This window comes from Ambystoma mexicanum, chromosome 5q (genome assembly GCF_040938575.1).
Source record: "Ambystoma mexicanum isolate Mex_15411 chromosome 5q, UKY_AmexF1_1, whole genome shotgun sequence".
NCBI classification, from domain to species: Eukaryota; Metazoa; Chordata; class Amphibia; order Caudata; family Ambystomatidae; genus Ambystoma; species Ambystoma mexicanum.
In genome coordinates, this window is record NC_090933.1 from 1255749734 (window position 1) to 1255771131 (window position 21398).

The following is a 21398-nucleotide window of genomic DNA, read 5'->3' on the forward strand; positions in this document are numbered from 1 at the left end:
CACTACACCATCTGGCGGCACTGGCAACCCCCAGCCAGAGAGGCAGAGGGCCACCAGCTTCACTGCCACCGAAGTTGGTGTCCTGGTGGAGCAAGTCCTGGGCAGCATGATGCCCTCTTCGGAAGGTTGCGCGCCGACAAGGAAGGACGGACCAGGATCTGGACGGACATCGTGACTGCCATCAACGCGGAGGGGGTGGCAGTCCGCGAATTCCATCATGTCAAGAAGCGCTGGGAGGACTTCAGGTCCAGGACCCTCAACAAGGCCCGGCGCCTCTTGAAGGCAGCGGATGCTAAGGGGCGCCATGGCCACCTGGCGGAAGACCAAATGAGGGTCCTGGAACGCGTATGCCCAACGCTCCACGTCCAGTTCCTTGAGAGGCAGACCCGTCTGGAGTCGAGCGGTAAGTGTACATGCATACTGATTGGAAGCTGTGCGTGTGGTGGTGTGCCGATAGTGTGCAGATTGCACATGTGGTTTTGTGGGGCCATGTATGGATGTGTATGTACAGGGCCATGAGGCTGACACATGCGAGTTCTTTCATGTGTGAGACACATGGATGGTGTATTTGTGGGTAAGCATGCAGGCCAAATGCAGATGTGTGAGCACACATGTTTGAATGACTGTGTATGTCAGTTGTCAAGGTTGTGGTGTCACACATGGATGTTGGTTCCAGCTGTATCTGCACTGTGTACATGTGCATGTATGTGTATCTGACAAGTGTGCAACTGTCATGCAACATGGATGCATGTGAGACGGATATGTAGAAGACTGATTGCCAGATGTGACATGAATGCCGATCTCATCACTGCAACACTTGGTGGAGGTGTACACATGCATGTAAGTGTGGTGCCGTGTGTGCATGTCTAGTGCACTTCCTGTGTCTCATGTGATGTCTGGCTCACCTTCGCCTGCTCATGCTGTTGTATGTGTATGGATGGTGCTGGCTGTTGCGATATGGCTGTGGAATAGCTCATTTGTGTGATTTGAAATGACGTGTGTTGGGGATTGTGATGCCATGTCTGAAGTTTGACAATGACACTCGTGTGCAACTGTCATGTGTGTATGAGTCCATTGTACAGTGCCCTGATGCCTGTGTCCTATCTCTCCCTGTCTGCAGCGTCGACTGATGAAGAGGGCGGAGAGGGTGCTGTGGAGCATAGCGGCAGGGATCGCACCGCCAGCCGGAGACGCAAGGCCCGGCTCCCCTCCCAGGTTGTCATCTCGTCGGGGAGTGAGGAGTCCGGTGCCGCGTCCCAGGTCGCAGCTGCCGAGGGGAGGTCCAAGAGGCAGAGGTCGGAGTTGGACTCCTCGGCAGCTGAAGGGGTAGCTGAGACCCCACAGGGCCCAATGGAGGAAGATGGCATGGAGGAAGATGGCACGGAGTCATCCAGGTTGGTAGGAGGTTTGGTGGAGGAGGAGGCCGTGCAAGGGACAGAGACGGGGTCTGGAGGTGGGGATTCCACTGGTGCTAGTGGTGCAGTGCAGGGGCAGGGACAGGGACAGGAGGCAGCACAGGCCGCCGCAGAGGTGCCTGTGTGTAATCCTGTCCCCGATCCTGTGACTGCATCATCTTGCACCAGCAGGGATACCTACGTCCAGACCCGTTTTCAGGCAGGGGATGAGCTTACGACAACTGGCCTTCCTCTGCCTGCGGACGTGGCTATCCGGGACCGGGTTGAGCCTGTCCTGGGTGGTGTGGCGTTGCGTCAACAGGCCATGCGAGGCAAAATGCAGTCTTTTCATGGGGAGACTGCATGTCGTCTCGAATGGCTCGTTGACCACGTCGACCTACTGGGACAGGTCACCAGGGCCGGATTCCTCCGTTTGCTGGGCCTTGTTCCGACCCCCTCCTCAACTGAACCCCCTCCCTATGCGCCAGTCGTACTCCGTGCCATCTTCCCAACCATGTGTTACCTGGGTGCCCTGTGGAGCTGCCTCTGACCCTGCGGCCAGGCTGGTGGAGGACACATCCCTGCCACAGTCGGGAGTCGGACGTCCAGCAGGGGTGACCACCTCAACAACTGCACCCCAGCCGGAGGAGGATGTGCAGGCAGCAAGAGCCGGGGCACGGGCAGAGGCACAGCAGCAGCAACAAGGTGGGAGCCATGATGGCTCGGGGGCTTCGTCATCGGAGGGGCAGGCATAGGCCAGAGGGTAGGGGGACCCAGGACGGGAAGTGTCTTCCGTGTGGCAGCGGTTAGGCCATGCCATAGATGCGGAGCGGCAGCGGGCAGAAGAGGCACGGCTCACGATGGTCAGGGCGGAGAACTCCATGCGGAGGGCCCTGAGGCGGGCCGAGTGCCTCGAGGCAATTCGCAGGGAGTTGGAGGAGAACATGTCATCGTCCCTGCGAACCCTCGGGGCCATGGAAGAGGACCGCCTGCGGAACATTGAGCAGGAGTTCGATGATGCCCTGGCCCGGGACATCCAAAAGTCAGCCGTCAGACTAGCCCGCTGCCCTTGTAAATAGTTAGATAGTGTTAGGTTTCCTTAGGTTTTTTCTTTATTTTGGTTGCGCTTGGACAATGCACCACGTTTCTGTATATAGTTTTTCATTAGGTAGTATTTTTGATAGGTTTCATTTCTTCAGTTGGGATCATGGACGCTGGATTGTTCATCTGTATATAGTTCACTATTGGATTCATCTCTTTTTTTTGGATTTCCCCATGGAGCAATGGTTTTCATTTTGTTTTTCCCTTGGATTTGCTTTGTTGGACTGTGACTTTGGACACCTTTCCTTTGGATTATGATTTCTTGTTTTTCATTATTTTACGGACGTGCAGCTTTTCTTTTTTTATTCCCATTGTTGTTTGTTTGATTTAAATTCCATTCATGTTGCTTTTAATGCATTTTTTTCTTCATACTTCGATGTGTGGTATTATCTCATTGGTTTCATGCATGTCATGATATGGGTTTTCACATTCACTTGCAACCATTGTGTGTGTGTGACGGACATGTGTTCATTTACATACTTGCCATTGGGGTTGTATCATGTAATTGTCTTTTCTATGTGGGTGGATGCAATATTTGGTCGGGTCTTTGGGCTGGGGAGGCTGGCCATAAGGGCCATGATTGAGGATCGTCATGACCTGGGGGCAGAGGGACATGGGTAGGGGCCTGCTGGCAGGTGCCCTGCACTGCTGGGGGGATGGGTGTGCAAGGGGACATGAGTGGGGGCCTGCTGTCAGGTGCCCTGCACTGCTGGGGGGTGGGGGTGCAAGGGGACATGAGTGGGACATGAGTGGGGGCCTGCTGGCAGGTGCCCTGCACTGCTGGGGGGTGGGGGTGCAAGGGGACATGAGTGGGGGCCTGCTGGCAGGTGCCCTGCACTGTTGTGGGGTGGGGGTGCAAGGGGACATGAGTGGGGGCCTGCTGGCAGGTGCCCTGCACTGCTGGGGAGTGGGGGTGCAAGGGGACATGAGTGGGGGCCTGCTGGCAGGTGCCCTGCACTGTTGTGGGGTGGGGGTGCAAGGGGCTAGGAGTGGGACATGAGTGGGGGCCTGCTGGCAGGTGCCCTGCACTGCTGAGGGGTGGGGGTGCTGGTGGACATGTGTGGGGGCCTGCTGGCAGGTGCCCTGCACTGCTGGGGGGTGGGGGTGCAAGGGGACATGAGTGGGGGCCTGCTGGCAGGTGCCCTGCACTGCTAGGGGGGTGGGGGTGCAAGGGGCTAGGAGTGGGACATGAGTGGGGGCCTGCTGGCAGGTGCCCTGCACTGCTGGGGGGTGGGGGTGCTGGTGGACATGTGTGGGGGCCTGCTGGCAGGTGCCCTGCACTGCTGGGGGGGTGGGGTTGCTAGGAGACATGAGTTGGTGATCATATTGCAACATGACATGTGGCTTGGCTGGGGGGCATGCCCATGGTGGATGTGCTGCCTGCGGGACATGACCAGGGGTGCGGGGTAGTCCCCTGTGGTGTGGGCTGCCTGCAGGGGCCGTGGAGGGGGTAGAGGGGACACCTGGGAGGACCCACACTGCCAATTCACGTGTAGGACTCCCCGCGCACCCCCGAAATAAGCGTTCCCCGCTCTGACAGCAAAATCGCGTGTGAAACTTCATGCGCAGCCCGGTAATACACATACCCTACTCCAATCGCATGTGAAACTTCCTGCGCACCCCTGAAATACACGTACCCAGGCCAATCGCGTGTGAAACTTCCCGCGCACCCTGAAATACACGTACCCAGGCCAATCGCGTGTGAAACTTCCCGCGAACCCCTGAAATACACGTACCCAAGCCAATCGCGTGTGAAACTTCCCGCGCACCCCTGAAATACACGTAGACAGGCCAATCGCGTGTGAAACTTCCCGCGCACCCCTGAAATACACGTACCCAGCCCAATCGCATGTGAAACTTCCCGCGCACCCCCGTAATACACGTACCCCACTCGCACAGGCCCTTTCTCATGTGAAAGTTTCTGCGAACCCCGTAATACACGTACCCTGCTGAAATCGTGTGTGAAACTTCACGCGCACCCCAGTAATACACGTTCCCCGCTTGGCGTTTGCTGTTTGGCAGCCCTGTAAACTGGTCCAGGGTTAGCGCAGCCCTTTGCACTGAATTGGGAATTTTGATGGCTTTTCCTTGCGCGAGGGCGTTCTTGGGGCGTAACTGGTGCTGCTGCAGGGTCACTGCACCACTCTGCACCACGGCTGGTTTTGGAGGCTAAAATCCATGAATACGCTGTGCGCGGAAATCGATTTTAGCGCACGCGGCTGGCGCAAATTCGCACGTGCACACTGTGCGCCAGCCCCGTGTGCCACTTTTGTGCGAAATTCTATGAATTACCCTGTTAGTGTTCTCCGCTTCTGCTGCAGAACATTTGTCGCATGTACAAGAAGTCTTGCGAAGGCTCCAGCAAAATCACCAGTTCTGTAAGTTAGAAAAGTGTGTATTCGATCTCTTACTTAGGTTACATCGTATCGGCAGAAGGCATTGCCATGGACCAGACTAAGGTGGCAGCAGTTCTGGAATGGCCTTCCCCTTCATCAGTAAAAGACATCCAACGTTTCCTTGGTTTTTGCCAACTTTCATAGGTGCTTTATTCCAGGCTTTTCAGACATCATTCATCCTCTGACTGCCCTTCTCAAAAACGGGGTTTCTTTTGTTTGGTGTGAAGAAGCTCAGCAAGCATTTGTAGGTCTCAAGGAGCGATTTACTTCTTAATTACCCCAGACCAAGATAAAAGGTGTATTCTAGAATCTGATGCCTCTCATCACGCCTTAGGGGCAGCCCTGTCCCAAGAAGATGATCATGGAACAGAATGTCCGGTAGCTTACCTGTCAAAGACATGGTGTCCCGCAGAACTAAACTATACAGTTCTATAAAAAGAACTCCTAGCTATTAAAAGGGCTTTTGAATTGAATAGTGGAGGCATCTATTGTTAGGAGCTAAATTCCCAGTAGAAGTCAGGGCGGATCATCACAATCTCAGGGCATAGCAGTGCGCACAAACCCGAAACAGTAGACAAGCTTGGTGGGCCCATTCTTTCTCCCCTTACAACATCACCTTCACTTTCATTCCGGGAAGAGTCAACATATGAGCAAATGCTTTATCCAGAAAAGGACCGGTACGGTCCTCACAGTTTCACTCCGAACCCGTCTTTCCTAAGGCAGTGTTTGTGCACATCATTACCAATTTCCTCCAGCAGATCGAATTTCAGTCTAAGCATCTGGAGACAGAATGTCCTCAGCTCCTCGCTGAATATCAACTCACCCGGGATAAAGGACGCAATTTCCGAAATCAACAAGTTTTTATACCACAAATGCGCGTCAGGCAGAGGTTCTTCGACTCTGCCATGATTCGTACACAGCAGGTCATCAGGGAGTAACAAACACCGTAGAATTCACCCAGAGACATATTTGGTGGCCAACTTTGCGGAAAGACATACAGGAGTATGTATCGCCCTGTGCAGTCCTTGCATTCCTCTGGTAGGATACTTCGAGAAGATGCCTATCACTGACAAACCGTGGCAAATAATCTCCACAGACTTTATAGTGGACTTACCTTCCTCGCAGGGGTGTACGGCAGCCATGGTGACCATAGATTCCTTTACAAAGTTAGCTCACTTTGTCCCTTTACCCAGGATACCCTCACTGCTGCACACATGACATGCATCTTTATAGAACAGATCTTCTCTTTTCAGGGCCTTCCAGAAACGATAATCTCTGACAGGGGTTCGCAATATACATCCAATTATTGGAAACAGGTGTGTCCTATACTCAACATCAAGCGGGCCCTGAAGTCTGGATATCACCCTCAGACGGACAGGCAAACAGAGGTTAAATCAGACCCTGGAAGGTTATCTCTGGTGTTACATCTCCTCAGCCCAGGACAACTGGAAGGAACTCCTTCCATTGATGGAATTCACCTATAATAATGCTTCTCATTCTTCAATCCAGTCCAGTTCCTTTTTCTGTACTTCCGGATATCATCCTGCGGTTTTTCCCACACTGGTGCCTCCTGCCACTTCATTTCCGGACATCGAAGGACTGATCGACAAAGTTCGACAAGGGCATGTTACTGCTCGACAGGCCTCGTTAGAGGCGCAGGAGCGGGTTAAGCTCTTTGCGGACCATCACCAGGCACCTGCTCCTGACATCGCTGTGTGAGACAAGGTGTGGTTGGCCTCTCGATTACTCCCCAGACATCTGGTTCCATCAAAACTGTCGACTCGCTACTTTGGTCCCTTCTTAGTTCTGGGTCTGAGAGGTTCAGCAGCCTTTCAGTTGACATTGCCGCCCTTCTGGTCCCGGATTCATCCAGTCTCATGTGTTGCAGCTCAAACCGGACATCCATGGCCATTTTTCCCAATCTATGTCGGTGAGACCACCACCTGTTTCCACAGCGACTGATCCTGAATTTGAGGTTGCGGGCATCTGTGTTTGTCGATACCGAAGGCGCATGTTGCAGTACCTGGTGGATTGGAAGGTGTATTCCCCTGCAGAACGTTCATGGGAACCCGCATCTGCAGTTCACGCACCCTGTCTGGTCCACCATTTTCATCTGTGGCACCCTGGTACACGCAGTGTCCCTTCCCTTCGGAGGGGGCATACTGTCACGTCCCATCGGCGCAGATGGTTGTTATGGCACTGATGGCGGCGTATCTCTATTACACTGCGTTACTCCCAAGATGGCGTGGCTAGCAAGAAGCAGCGTTCTAGGTGTCTGCCAAAGACCCACGGACATGACTCCGCCCCCGGACTCTGCTTGTGTTTATCTGGTGTCTCATCCAAAGCAACGGTGCGTTGCTACTCTTCCAGTGGCCACGCTTCGCAAGTTTGCTCTTGCTCCTGGCTAATAGTCCATGCTTTCTGCTTTGTATGTATTCACTTACCCTTCTTTCTTTTACGGTACACAATTCCTCCTTTCTCGCTTTCGCAAGACTCCCGCTTGCAGTTCCCGCTTCCGACAGGCCATTTTCAGCCCAAGAACCAAATATCACTCAGTACGTCTCTTTCCTTTTCATTGCCGCGTTAGCTCTCCAGTAGTACCCGAGATTACCATTCTCTTGTTCTGCAGGAGCCAACACAAATTCTGGCTTCTCCTCGCCATCTTGGAGCTGATCAAGTAGCTGCGGATGCACGTTGCCTTTTCTCCATAGCGGCAGCAGTCACACCACTTGCATCTCAGAGCCGACACTAACACGGTAGGCTGTTCTCCCAAACTCATCCTTTCCATATCGTTGCTTATATTCTCCAGCAGTATTCCGGGCTTCACATATTCATTTCTCCTCTGCACTCTCAGATCAGCTCACATCGCCCTTCCGGAGCTCCCGACAAGCAGTCTCCTACTTTAATCCGTGATCTCTCATGAAGGGTAAATTCCCAGCTTACATATCTTGACAGAAATCTCTCCTCCTATAATCGCTAAACTCCCCTTCTTACTTTACAGTGCCATCAGGAGGGCTCCCAAGACCAGTCACATCCAAAGTTCTGCTCAGCCTCCAACTTCCATCAACTCAACCAGCGAGAACAGGGTTTTCTTCCCCTTGAGAGTTTCCCTGGAAACCCTACTCCGCCTTGGCTATTTTAGTCTTGGGGCTGAGTAGGGTGGCAGAGTATATTCTAAAAGCTTCAAGGTCGTTGTCTTTTCTTGGCCTCATCATGTCACGACTCGCAGGGATCACAACAGGTTTCCCAGTCCCCCCTCTACGGTGCCTAACCCCTCCCGATGTCATGCCCAGCTCTGGGATTTACCAGCATCCTCCTCGTTTAGGTTGCCACCACATGGTCCCCAGCGTTTTGCAACCCACCCGTTACGGCGCCCGCTTCACTGGCGTCTCCCATGGAGATTGAGGGATCGACTCTGTGTAGCCGCACTTCCGCATTCCAGGAATGCTTCACGTTCCCAAGACATGGCTGTTGGTCATGTGACCCGGAAGGTATGCACGCGTGCGGCAGCAGATCACGTGACCAGAGGCTGCGGGTCACGTGTCCAGATGGGGAGCGAAGCTCCAGTATTTAAACGGCCGCGTCGGTGCAACCGGCGCTTCACAGCTGTTTAAATCCTTGGACACTGTTTGGCGCTACATACCTGATCTCTTGAATACCCGGATACCGACCTTGGACTGCTTCACGGAATTGCTTTTGGATCTCCTTGGCTTTGTCTTTTTGGAACTACTGGCCACGAACTGCTTTTGGACTTCGTCTTCTTTATCCCTGGCCCTACGATCACTGGTCCTTGTTCTGAACTTTGACAACGGGTGGGCCCGTTCCATCTCAAGTACGTAGGACCTTCTGGCAATACTTCCCTGATAGGGAGGGTTCTGGAGAATCCCAGAAAAACCACATAGGTATACCGGAGTACCTCACCGCTCCACCAGTGGTCCGGGGTTTCTGAGGGTCTGCGGTTCCGGAGGAAGAAGATCTCCCACCTGTGGCCTCAAGGGTTGCACAGGGAGTTTTTTTGCTCCTCCCTGTGCGGCACTTGTGGACAGATGTCTCTCCTGACTACACGACAGTCAAGTCACAACACATCACGACTTTGGTGGTAACCCTTAAATCTGGCGGTAGCGATATTACCGCTGGATTTAAAGGTCCGCCAAATCAGGACTTAGAGCTGGGGGGAAATCCGCACTCATACTGCCGGTGGGAAATCCGCCGGCGGTATTAGCACAAAATTTCCCCATTGAGCCCAATGGGGAATGGGGCATTCCCGAATGGGCTCAATGGGGAATGGGGATTAACATTACCGCTGAACTCGTGATCCGGCGGTATTAGCGCCGGGGAGTTCGGCGGAAGGGCAGATAGCGCCGGTGCTAATAGCGTCGGCGTTACCGCCCAAGTCGTGATCAGGCCCATTATCAGGACTGAACGGTTATCATCATCCTTGGAAGGGTGTTGTATGACAAGAGAAATATGTTTTACTAACCTTAAAGAAAGATAGTTTGAACAGAACATTCTCAATATTCTACCCGAGACAGTTCAGAGGAAGGAATCATCTCCTGGATACAAGGATTGTTTTATTGAAATTACATATATGGTTTTTGCTTATTTTTTTTGCTGAATCTAAGACATTTACCCTGCACTTTTTGCTGTTAATTTTTAGTGTGAGGGTCAAATATGTTTTTGACACAAGGACAGTTTGACTATGTCTAATGACGAGACACAGACTGATCATTAGTTTTGATTTCCTAGGCAGGGAAACACTCTTTAGGATAGGGACAGAGTGGCCTTTATCCAAATCTTTTATTTTAATAAAGATGTCTAATGTGAGAACATTACAACTTTGTGTCCGCCTCTCATTTCTGAACCTTCACACAAGGCAGTGAAAAATAAAATGATGTTGCTACAAAAGTATTTGTATGTGTTGCAAAATACGCTGTTCAAAGTCCTCAAATCTGAACTTGAAAAAATAGAAGGGGCGATCCACAAACTCCTCTCCCAGGGCAAGCAGACTCTTAATAGGAAGATGTAAAATGACTACCAAACGTCAGATTCTACTATTGGGAAACTCAATTGACAATCTAGAACAAATGGGTCTATGTTGATAAAGGGAAACAGATTTACTAGGTTGGTGGAGTCCAAGGCATATTCTCTATGAATCAGCGGTGGAGTGGACCTTACCACCTGTATCGAGTCGTGGTACGGTCAAAGAAGGATGTCACAAAAGCCATGGGATGGAAGGGCAAGTTCACATTGACTGTCCCAGGTTGGCTGATTGCAGAAAAGCCTAAAGTGAGAAAATTGGGAAGAGCCTGGAAACAGAATGCATGTCATGTGGGACTTAATCCGGAATGTGAATATAATATGTTTCAAGGACAACCCCAATCAATTTGCACTAAAGTCAGTTTTATTATATAAATACTGCCAATTGTGGCATGCCCAACTGTCATAATATGGAACTCATACACCCAGCCTCTGACACAAAAACTGAAATCCACTTATAATAAAGTAATACTAAATTTCCTGATTGAACTATTGGGTCGCTACAGGCTAGTGGCAGACAGAACTGGACCCTTTGCCAGGGGGGACTGGAGAGAGACAGTGATGAGCCCCAGGTGACCTTGAGGTGATTAGGGTTGATGCAGTTTGAGGTTCTGCATGAAGCTATTATTCCCGGGAATTACCACATATTGGAAGATGCCAGCTCTGCTCTACCTCCAATGAGGGTGAAAGCTCCTTATCGAATTGCCACACCTGGCAATATTCTAATAAACAAGAATTCTGAGGGAAGGTTTATGACATGCTATCTAAGGTGACTGAGAGACCGTTGGTACTGGAGGTTAAGATGACACTGCACAGATTATGGGTAGATGTAGACCTCCCCAGGTATACAAGATACATTAAATCATTGATGTCAACTGCAGCCAAAAGAGGCATTGCAGATAATTGGAGTGACACTTGGGTCCCATCAATTTCTACTTGTTAAGAATGAATAATTAGGTGCAGCCATTTACAGCCTTCTGATCTAGGGGTTGCCTGCAAAAACATTGTAATATTATTAGGGAAAATGGGTGGAATTCGGCCATAAACTGAGAAAATTATAATCCGAGTCCAAGCAGGGTTGCATCCACTAAATGCATCCTGGTGCCACTTTTCTGGTGAGTGCAATGAGTAATGATGACCTAAATTTGATTTTACAGTTGTTTTCATTGTGTGACTTGTCTGAGGGGGAACAATGATACTAAAATATGTTTTAAATAAGAAAGGGCAAGATGGGCTACAATCGCTGCACTAGATGTAAGTAACGTCCCTACTCCTCCTTCCCAGTGACCATTTATAGCAGGCTGCCTATTTAAATGTATATACATGAATATCCAAGATATTTTGCTTCCCTTGTATCAAAATCCAACAACTAAAACTAAACTATTGGCTGTTATGATCTGTGCCCAAAACATTTGGATCAGCAACTATTCTAGTCTGCTGTAGATGGGAAGCCTTGATGTCAACAGAATACCAAGACCTGTTGATTTATTCCACCACTGTGCAGTATACAGGCTGGAGTGGCGCTGCAGAGGCCATTATTATAGGCAGACCCCTCTACAAACAATGAAATGGGTCAAGGCTGATCTTAATTTATTATTGTTGTACAACATGTGTGTTGTTTTTGTGTTTTGTTTTGAGAATCTGGGTCGAGTGCAAAGAGTTTCTCATGCTATATTAAAACGTTTTGAAAGCAAAAAGGCACATTTTAGGAGTTTGCATTAAGCTAACTGTATTACGATGGGCTTAGGAAGAAGCTGGTATTCGAATTTTCTTTTTAACATACGAGTACAATTGAACAGGACACAAACCTGCAGTGGGAATAGCTCTTGCATTAGCAGGAGGCATTTCACCCTTAAATTGTGGACCGAGGATGGCACTATAGGGGCGGGAAGACAAAATCCTCGCTTTTTAAAATATGCATATTTACAATGAAATTCCGTAATTTGGCAAAAGTACTTACTTTGGCAAAGACGACCGATCCCTCTGGAAAGGAAGTCACTGTAACTTCGGAGGCATCCACAGTCTTCAGGTACTCAAAGAAGGTCTTGTCGGTTGTGTTCGGAAGGACAGACTCCAAGTAGGCAATTTCTTAAGAGAGGCAGCAGAAAGAAAGGTCAGAAGGATCTCAAAGCATATAAAGAAGGGAGATTAACATTTAAAGGGAAGGAGACACATGCTTCAAGGAAATGTGCAAACAATGTAAGAGCGTGTAATGATGAGAAGTAAAAGTTTGATTCATTTCAATGCAAACTGTCAATACTTTGTCCAGCATGCTGGGGTGGGGCACAACACTAGGCCATTAGGGCACTTCATGCTAAAGAACCCATGTTCAGGCACTCTAAGAATGATGAGAGATGGTGAAGCATAGGGTTTTCTTTTTAGAAAACAGGGGATGCTTGCATCAAGTACAGGACTCGCTTCATTTCTAATATACTCCTATCCAACTGGTGCCCTGCACAGATGCAACCTCCACCAATGGTACAAAAGAGAGTTTGGCCTCCATCTACCCCACTTTATTTTGAGAAGCCATCAAATTCACTAATAGAAGAAAAATCTTTCTATTTTTCTTAAAATATGCCTTACGGAGAAAGTCTCAAACACACAAAGTCAGAAGACTTTTTTTCAAACCTGTGGAAACTAGCATATTCCACTTTTCAAACTCGCCAATTCTCACACATCTGTACATGACTAACTGGTCAAATTAACGCTATACTACTCAACTGTCACATACTGGTTTTCCCCGAAAACCAGCTTGCAAGCCTTGGGAGGTCCCAAACACAAATGACAGGGATCATTGTCACTTTTAAAAAATAAAAATTCAGCCAGTCAGACAAAGGATTGCTCAGACTAGGAGGAGCCTCTAGAAACTTTTTATAAGTTACAAAGGCCTGAAAACAAAGAATTCTGCTTTGCCCCACACAAACCCAGTGCCACAGACATAAAATTGTCCCTCAGACTTCACAGAACATACTCTTGTGTGTCAATTACCTCCAGCCCACTGCTCTACTTCCAGATATGGGGGCCACCATAAAAGATTCTGTCTCTGTTCTTGTCCCTGATCTCTAGAACAAGCCACCAATATCAGAACTTGCTTCTCTACTCTCAGTTAAGGTTGCCATGAAAGCCTTCCTCTTTGCTTAACCTCTTGCCCCCTTCCATCGGTCTAGGATTGCCCAAAGATAGACAATACAGCCGTGAGCGGGTTATAAATGAAAAGATACATAAATTATCTGATAGGACAAACATCCCAAGTACAGACATAATTACAGTCAGAGAGTAATGAAGTCCAAACAGGCTCAGATGAGGAAAAGCATTTTCTATGTATAGATGTAATAAACCGATGAGAAATGGAAGAGGTATGTTAAAATCAACCCCAACAGTAAGCAGTGGAATCAGAAAAACTGAGTGAATTGGGATGCAACTGAGAGCAGATAAGGATAAAATATATCAACCTTTTATTACCTGCAAAAATACAGGCTTTACTGTTTCCTGCCCTCCTATTTAGAAAGCTAATATTTGTTCTGAACACAAACTAATAAAGCCAAACTTCAGAGGCAATGTGGGGGAGGGACCAACGCAGAAGTGCTCGGAGACTGACAAACAGTTCAAAATAAAAAGCAGTTTGAATTCCAAGATGGCTGCTGTGGTGTGAGGGCGCTTTATCTCGTTCTCTGGAAAGGAAGACTGAAGCAGGCCCGCGGGCTGAGAATAAAGCAAAAATATATCCTGCAGCAGGTGCCTAAACTGCCCAGGAGTAGCTCGAACGGCAGCGGGCCAATGCTTTGCAATCCTGACAAGGAGGTAAAAAAAGGACGGAGGCCCGCCGACTACAGGATCTGGTTTCACTCGAGGGAGGGAGGCCCTCACCCGAGGAGAGGCAGTCTTGAGCAGCCGGACGCAGTAGGACGTGACGGCTCATCCGAAAGTAAAGGGAACACCTGCGGCAAGCCCGGAGTAGAGGAGAGGTGCATTGGAGTTATCGGGTCGCCGCTCCAAGGGCATCAGTGGAGCAGTCATTGTCGCGGAAAGGATCCCATCCGACGAGCAAACGCGGCGCACTATAGGTGCAAAGAGTAGACCTGCAGACTGCCCCGATTGCTGATATGGAGACCCGGAGAGAGGAAGTGCCCTCGCTGAGTGAAAGCGAAGAAGCAGTACAACACAACGTTAGTGACCCGGGGGTGAACATACCACAGCCATCCCCAACACCATAGGATATGAAGACACAGCTGGGAGTCTCACCGAGGCCGCCTCACAGACTGAAAGGCGTTGCTGGAGGCACCCGTTCGCTCTTATTTTGTGACCCTATTCTGATAAGCTCACCTCTTATAGTGACTTTAAATGCTTCCGATATGCCCTGGGTACCCACTTCCCCATTGTCACTGATCTGAAAATATTCCTGTTTGTTGTTTAGCAGCCGTTGGGCTACCTCCTTATCTTTTAGGAGTAGGTTTCTTATATGTCCATCTACCCCAGTGGGCACCCCAATTACCCATCACTGTTCTGACCAAATCGTGGTCCGACCACAGTACAGGCTCTGTCTTCGATTCGGTAACCTGCCCCTTCAGCCCCCTATCTATGAAAATGTAATCAATTCTCGAGTAAGAATTGAGGACTTGGGAGTATAATGTGTATGATGGGGTCTCCAACTGTTTCTGGCCCGATATGTCGCTTATGGAACAAGTTACTTGCCTGTAACTGTTCTCCAGCATGGGTCTGGCATGGATTCACATGCTCATGAATATTCCCCGTTGTCAGGCTGGGAATCCTCGGTAAAAGAAATAAAGTTTCACTTTCGTTTATAATCGGTCTTTCTCCTCTAAATCAATCACTGAGCTCTGGGTCATACTGCCCCCAGCCAATGACTGCCCTCTCCCTAAGCCCCTCCTCTGGCAGCCATCTTCAGATTTGGTAGCACTTAAAGTGGCAGTATGACCAAGAAGAGCCGCAGAAGGGCAGGTTTGCATGTGAATCCATGGCAGACCGATGCTGGAGAACAACAGTTACAAGTAAATAACTTGTTCCTTCTCCAGCATGGGGTCTGGCATGGATTCACATGCACATGAATAAAGAATACATAGCAGTACATACATACACAACCACGGGAGGTGGTAAAGCTCAACAGAAGCAATTACCCTTACATCCTCACCAGGCTCACCTTCAAGCGAACAGGTTGCGTAGCACTGCTTGACCGACTCTGGACTCCTCCCTGAAATCCCTGTTGACACAGTAAAACGTCATGAAGGTGAGCTTAGACCTCCAGGTAGCAGCCCTGCAGATGTCCAGCAGGGGCACACCAGACAGGAACGCCATCGTAGCAGCGATCGCTTTGGTAGAATGTCTCTCAGACGGCCAGGCAGAGGTCGGTTTGCCAACCGGTGGCAATGTGTGATGCAGCCAGAGAGACACCTGGAGACAAGACTGGAAAGCTTGGACAAGGCATTCCCATGGTTCACAGGACCAAAGTTCACAAAAAGCTGAGATGTCTTCCGGAAACTCTTCGCGTGGGCCACGTAAAACTTCAGCGTTCGAGCCACATCCAGTGAGTGCAAAGTCCTTTCAGCTGGCGACGAAGGCGTCGGAAAAATCACAGGCAACACCAAGGGTTTGTTGAGAGGGAATTCCGAAGGAACCTTGGGCATGAAGGAGGGGTGCGTACACAGCACCACCCTCGTCTCGTGGAAAGACAAGTAAGGCTGTCAGGGATAATGAGTTTGATAAGACAAGACAAGTTGGCTACGATCAGGCGACTTTTTAGCAACACAACAGTAAGAAACTACAAATGTTTGTTGAGCAGAAAGCATGCGCTCACACATAATGCAAAAGTTGCCGTCAAGGGACAAGCATAAACACATGCTCCAGATAATATAGGTTCCTGCTGCTGGGCTGTGGGTCGCTCTTTACCTCTTCAAAAGCTCAGTTACTATAATGGAGTTTGAAGTTGTCTAGGAGCAAATGACGCGCTCTGCTCTTTCCCCGAGCAGAAGCCCATTCACTCTAAGGGAAACAACCAATGGTCAAAGACAGCACCTGTCTACTGAGTTTGCACATAGATATATCATGAGTTCAAAGCGAAGCAAAACTCGGGAACAGTTTTAAGCTCTAGATTTTTACTTTCCAGGTGGTGGAAATGACGCACACATAATAGGGAGACCAAGGCCAGTCTTAAGATAAAAAGCACAGGCTGACCCGGTAAAGGTGTACCCAGTGCCGACAGGGGATCTCGAACACTGGGGGCTGGGAAGGTACATCCATCGCAGGTCCCCGAACAGAGGTGCCAGCAGGCCCGATTGACAGGAAGCCGTGGTCAATTCGTATGCAGCACAGCGAGCCCTGAAGCGTGAGTTTAAATGTGGAAGTCGAACTGTATACATTTTCTGAGACTGCAGGCATTTGGTATGTTACTCCACTACCTACCATACCATAGCTTAGTATAGACCAACATAGCAAATTCTATGTTACTCTAGCTGGTATCCTAAAATGATTACTTGTACTTGTTCTTGATTAAATGTAAATCATGCTCTTAGCTTTTACAACAGCGCTCTTCATATGTATGGCTTTTCATAATTGCTGCTTCCATAGCAGGTCCAATGAGAATTAGAGCTTGTAGGAAGTAGATGCGATATTAATTATATTAACTTACTACCTTCAAGTGTCAGTTTCATATTTATGAGTAATGCTTCAGAATGATGTCTCTCTGAGTCCAAAGAACTTGACAACATTGTCCTGGCTGTATTTTGTCAAGTATGTCAAGGGGTGTAAACACTCAGGGAGATTGTCCAAGTGCTAGACCGAACTCCTGAGGCACCCCTTATAATAAAAAATTACTTTTGATTCTGTGGCCACTTCACACAGCCCTACCTGGAGTGGAGGGGGGGGGGCAGAAATCATGCCCTACACAGGCAATTACGTCAGGTGGCACCCGTAAAGATGTAACGTCTTAGAGAGGACCAGAGCATTACTAATAGATAGACTCATCTTGCTACTATGCATGTTCCTTACATATCCATGCTGTAATGTATATAAAACCATCTATGTAATTGCATCCTCTGCACAGGCTAACACCCTATGTTGTTGCTGTATGTTCCTGCTGTAATGTACATATCACTGTAAATGTAACTTATTTCCTCTGCACAAGCTAAGTATCCATGTAACAGAGCCACAATGCCCTTGGGCCGATGGCGCTTTATAAATCCAAATAAATAAATAACCTCATGTCCCAGTCACTGTAGAAGGACAGAGAACATTTTTTTTCTAAAAATCTTTTTTAACAAGGAGGTTAGAGTGCGTACAGGAGAGGGCTCACAATGAATTCAATATTCCCATCCATTGCAGAATGGCACTATATGAATGGCTCAGGTCAGCTCACTGTCAGGCAGTGAATACCAACTTCACAGTTGCAGTAGCTCAACTTGGAGGATTGCCAGCAGAATCGCGCTTTACTTACTTAAAATCCCGAGCTAACAGGACAAATAATGTATTTACAACTCTCTTGGTGAGGGGAGATTCAGATACCATTCAGTATAACAAAGTTACTCACCGTAGTGACTACCTTACCCCTAGTCCATAGGCCCCTTTCCTCCATACTTGTGCGACATTCCGTCCTTCGGGACACGACCAGAGCACTTTAAATTTTTTTTTAAAAAGCATAAAAAATTGAAAATGTGTTGTCCTCCTTTTTTTACGGGGGGGCTGCACGCTGCCATAACCCCATCCTCCTGAGCTCCGCCCCGCTTATCCCCCTTCAGTCCTTTTCTATCGCCAGATCTGCAACCATTTAGGCAATAATAGAGGATACTTATTAGAGGGGACGGTGGGTGGGAGTATGGAGGAAAGAGGACTATGGACTAGGAGTAAGGTAGTCACTACAGTGAGTAACTTTGTTATACTCCTACATCCCGTCCCCTTTCCTCCATACTTGTGGGAGATTCCCAAGCACTCCTCACAGGCAATATGGGTGGATGGAAACTCTTACTAAAAAAGGTTCTTAAGAACAGCCTGGCCAAATTGAGCATCGGCCCTGGAGCTCAGGTCCAAGCAGTAATGCTTACAAAAAACTGATGGGGAGGCCCACGTTGCCGCTTTGGCAATGGTTTCCCAGGGAACATATATTTGGAAGGCGACAGCAGCCGCTTTGCCACGTACAAGATGGGCATGAATGCCCTTCGGAGGTTGAAGGCCTTGAATGGTATACGTCTCTGAGATACAGGAGGCAATACATCGGGAGATAGTAGGTTTTGAAGCGGGTTTCCCTTTCGGGTCACCGAACGTAACAAAGAGTTGGGAGGAGCCCCTGATTTCAGTTGTTCTGTCCAGATAGAACTTCAGAGCTCGTCTGACATCTAAATTGTGTAATATTCTCTCAGCAATCAAGGCCGTGTTCGGAAAAAGACAGGTAATTATATAGATTGATACAAATGAAAATCCGTCACTACTTTAGGAAGGAAAGAAGGATGAGTGTGGTGCACAACCTTGTCCTTATGGAAGGTGAGGAACGGATGTTCAACAGACAAAGTTTGAAGCTCACTTACCCGCCTTGCCGAAGTTACTGCAATCAGAAATGCAACATTCCATGAAAGGTACTTTAGATCTGCCGTAGCCATGGGTTCAAATGGTTTATGGCATAAGGCGTTGAGGACCACATTCAAATCCCATTTTGGATGAAGATTGGGTACAGGTGGAAAAAGATGCAATAAACCTGCGAAATGCCTTTTAATGACTGGGTTAGTAAAGGAAAATAACAGTCGTCAGTGGACAGGTAGGCACCAATAGCCGACAAGTAAGTCCTACAAGACAAGACATGAATGTTCAAGATGAGATATGAACAAGAGGACAGTGTCAATCGTAGCATGTCCGGGGTCCAGCTTCTTAGCTAAACACCAGTGGCATAACCAGAGCCACTTGCTCCTATACTGAGACCTCGTAGAGGGTTTCCTGGCAGCTTGGATAATGCGCATATTGTCCTCAGACAAGTTAAACTGCACTAAGGTTTTGGATTCAGGCACCAGACCACCAAGCTGAATGATTGGGGGCGGGGGTGCCACATCTGCTGAAGCAGGTTTGAAATCAATGGCAGTCTAATCGGAGGACAAATCGACAGATGCTGAAGTTCTGAGAACCAGAATCTGGCTGGCCACCAAGGAGTTATGAACAGGAGAGTGCAATTCGATGTAATCCTGAGCTTGCAAAGTGACTGATGAATCAGAGGAAGATGCAGGAAGGCATAGGCCTTCATGTTGTGCCACGGAATTTCGAGAGCATCCCCTAGAGAGGAGGCCCCGAGACTGTTCCTGGATGCATAAAGAGGAAGTTTCCGATTTGTAGAAGTCGCAGAGAGGTCCACTTCTGGAGTGCCCCACTGGCGAAAGATGGTGGAGAGGACCTCCGTGTTCAGTTCCCACTGATAACTGGCTGCTGATTGTCGGCTGACTGAGTCTGCAGTCACATTGAATTGACCCGAAATGTGCACCGCCAGTAGCCAAATGCTGTGCTGGGTGGCCCATTCCCAAATCTGAATTGCAAGGTCCACAAGAGGTGGTGATTTGGTGCCACCCTGCTTGTTGACATAAAACATTGACACAGAGTTGTCCGTGCGGAGGCGGACCACCCGGTTGGAAAGCTTTCAGCGCCAGAAATATAGGCAGGCGTTCTGAATAATTTATATGAAACTGTCTGTCCTGCAGCGTCCATAGATCGAAAACCTGGAGATGATCCAGCGTTGCGCCTCACCCCAGAAGGTAGGAGTCCATGCTAATCGTCACTTGTGGGCAGAGCTCCTGAAAAGAGGCCCCGACTGAAAGATTGCTGGTCGAAGACCACCATATAAGGTCTGCTATCATGCAGGATGGAACTGGGATCATCTTGGAATCCGAGTCTAAAGCCTGACACCAAGAGCTCTGAAGAGCCAGCTGCGTAAGCCTCATTTTGAGACGCGCAAGAGGGAGAGCAAGTACACACGAGGCCATGAGGCCCAGAAGTCTCTGGAATAACCAAGCCATCATGTGCTCTGACTGGATGAAGAGATGAGCTAACACGTGGAAAATAGATCCACAATCCTGTCCGCCGTCAAATACACCCTGGAGCCGATTGTGTTCGAACAGAAACCCAGGAAAATCAGGTCTTGGGAGACTGTTATAGAAGACTTCCGCCAGTTCACCAACAGCCCAAGATGGAACAGGAGCTGGAGGAGAGACTGGAGATTGCTCGAAACCGCCTGTGGACAAGGACTGCATAAGAGCCAGTCGTCCAAGTACGGATATACATGAACACCCTGTAGCCAAAGGAAAGCTGCGATGACCGAAATCTTCGTAAAGACACACAGCGCCGAGCTGAGACCAAAAGGGAGAGCACGGAACTGGAAATGCTCCCCTCCCAGGGAGAACCGCAGATATTTTCGATGCAGTCTCCATATCAGGATTTGCATATACACGTCCTGCGGGTCCACTACACTGAGCCAGTCGTCCTTCTGAAGAGAGGACTTTATTTGGCAGGGTGTGATCATCTTGAATTTCTCTTGGGGAAGAGAAAGGTTGAACTGGGAAAGGTCGAGGATGGTGTGCAGGCCAGCCTGGTTGGGTTTGGGCACCGTGAACAGATGAGAGTAGAAGTCCTCCCCTTGTTCCCCAAGAGGAACAGGTTCCACCGCCCGGAGGTCTAGAAGCTTCTGTACCTCGGCTCTGAGGAAGGGTGTCCTGATCTGTTGGAAGGGAGGGTTGAAGGGCAGGGTGGGGGGGAGGGGCAAGCAAAAACCCGCTCGAGCAATGGACAAAAGCCACCGGTCTTCAGTGATGGTCTGTCACGCCTCCAGATTAGACGAGATTCGTCCTCCCACTGGGGTCTCGTGCAACGACAAAAAATATTTTTGCAGATTTGTCGGCAGGGAGACTACCTGCTCCTGGAGAGGAGGCTGATGACCGACAGAAAAACCGACCACGTTGTTGTTTTCGACTGGTGCCGCCAACCGGTGGTTCAGTTCACCACGCCCGGCGGTCGTGAAACCCTCTGAAGCCAGAGAAGGATCGAGACCGAGACCCCGACCTCTGTGTATGAGGCGCCTTAGCTGGCACCTTCGGCAGGACCAACAAAGATTTGGCGGTTTGGGTGCTCGCCTTGGTCTTTGTAAGTTCCTCATCCGTAGAGGAATGAAACAACTCCTTGCCGTCTAAGGGAAGGTCCAGAACTTTATCTTGCACCTCCTTTGAAAACTTCGTCGCATGGAGCCATGCCTGGCGGGAGATGTCAATTCCCACCATAAGGCCTCGATCTGAGGTATCTACGGGGTGTGGCGCAGCTTCCAGCAGATCCTGTGCCAACACCCTGGCGTCCGACAGACCAGCTTTGAAGTTATCTAGCCTATTTGCAGGAATACACTCCTGGAAATCAGCCAACTCCTTCCACAGCCTCATATTAGCTGCAGCCAGGATGAGCTCAGTGTTTGCTTGACGAAGATGAAGGGCTGAATTGGCAAAGA

The 21398-nt window shown here is 49.2% G+C and overlaps 1 protein-coding gene across 1 annotated transcript in view; it reads right to left on the bottom strand.

Moving 5' to 3' along the window:
* The window catches only part of NAPRT (nicotinate phosphoribosyltransferase), a 1537890-nt gene that overhangs the window by 1311051 nt on the left and 205441 nt on the right, over positions 1 to 21398 (bottom strand). The window contains exon 2 of the mRNA XM_069621760.1: positions 11889 to 12016. Within this exon, the coding sequence (XP_069477861.1) occupies positions 11889 to 12016 (128 nt within the window). The remainder of the gene's footprint in view (positions 1 to 11888; positions 12017 to 21398) is intronic.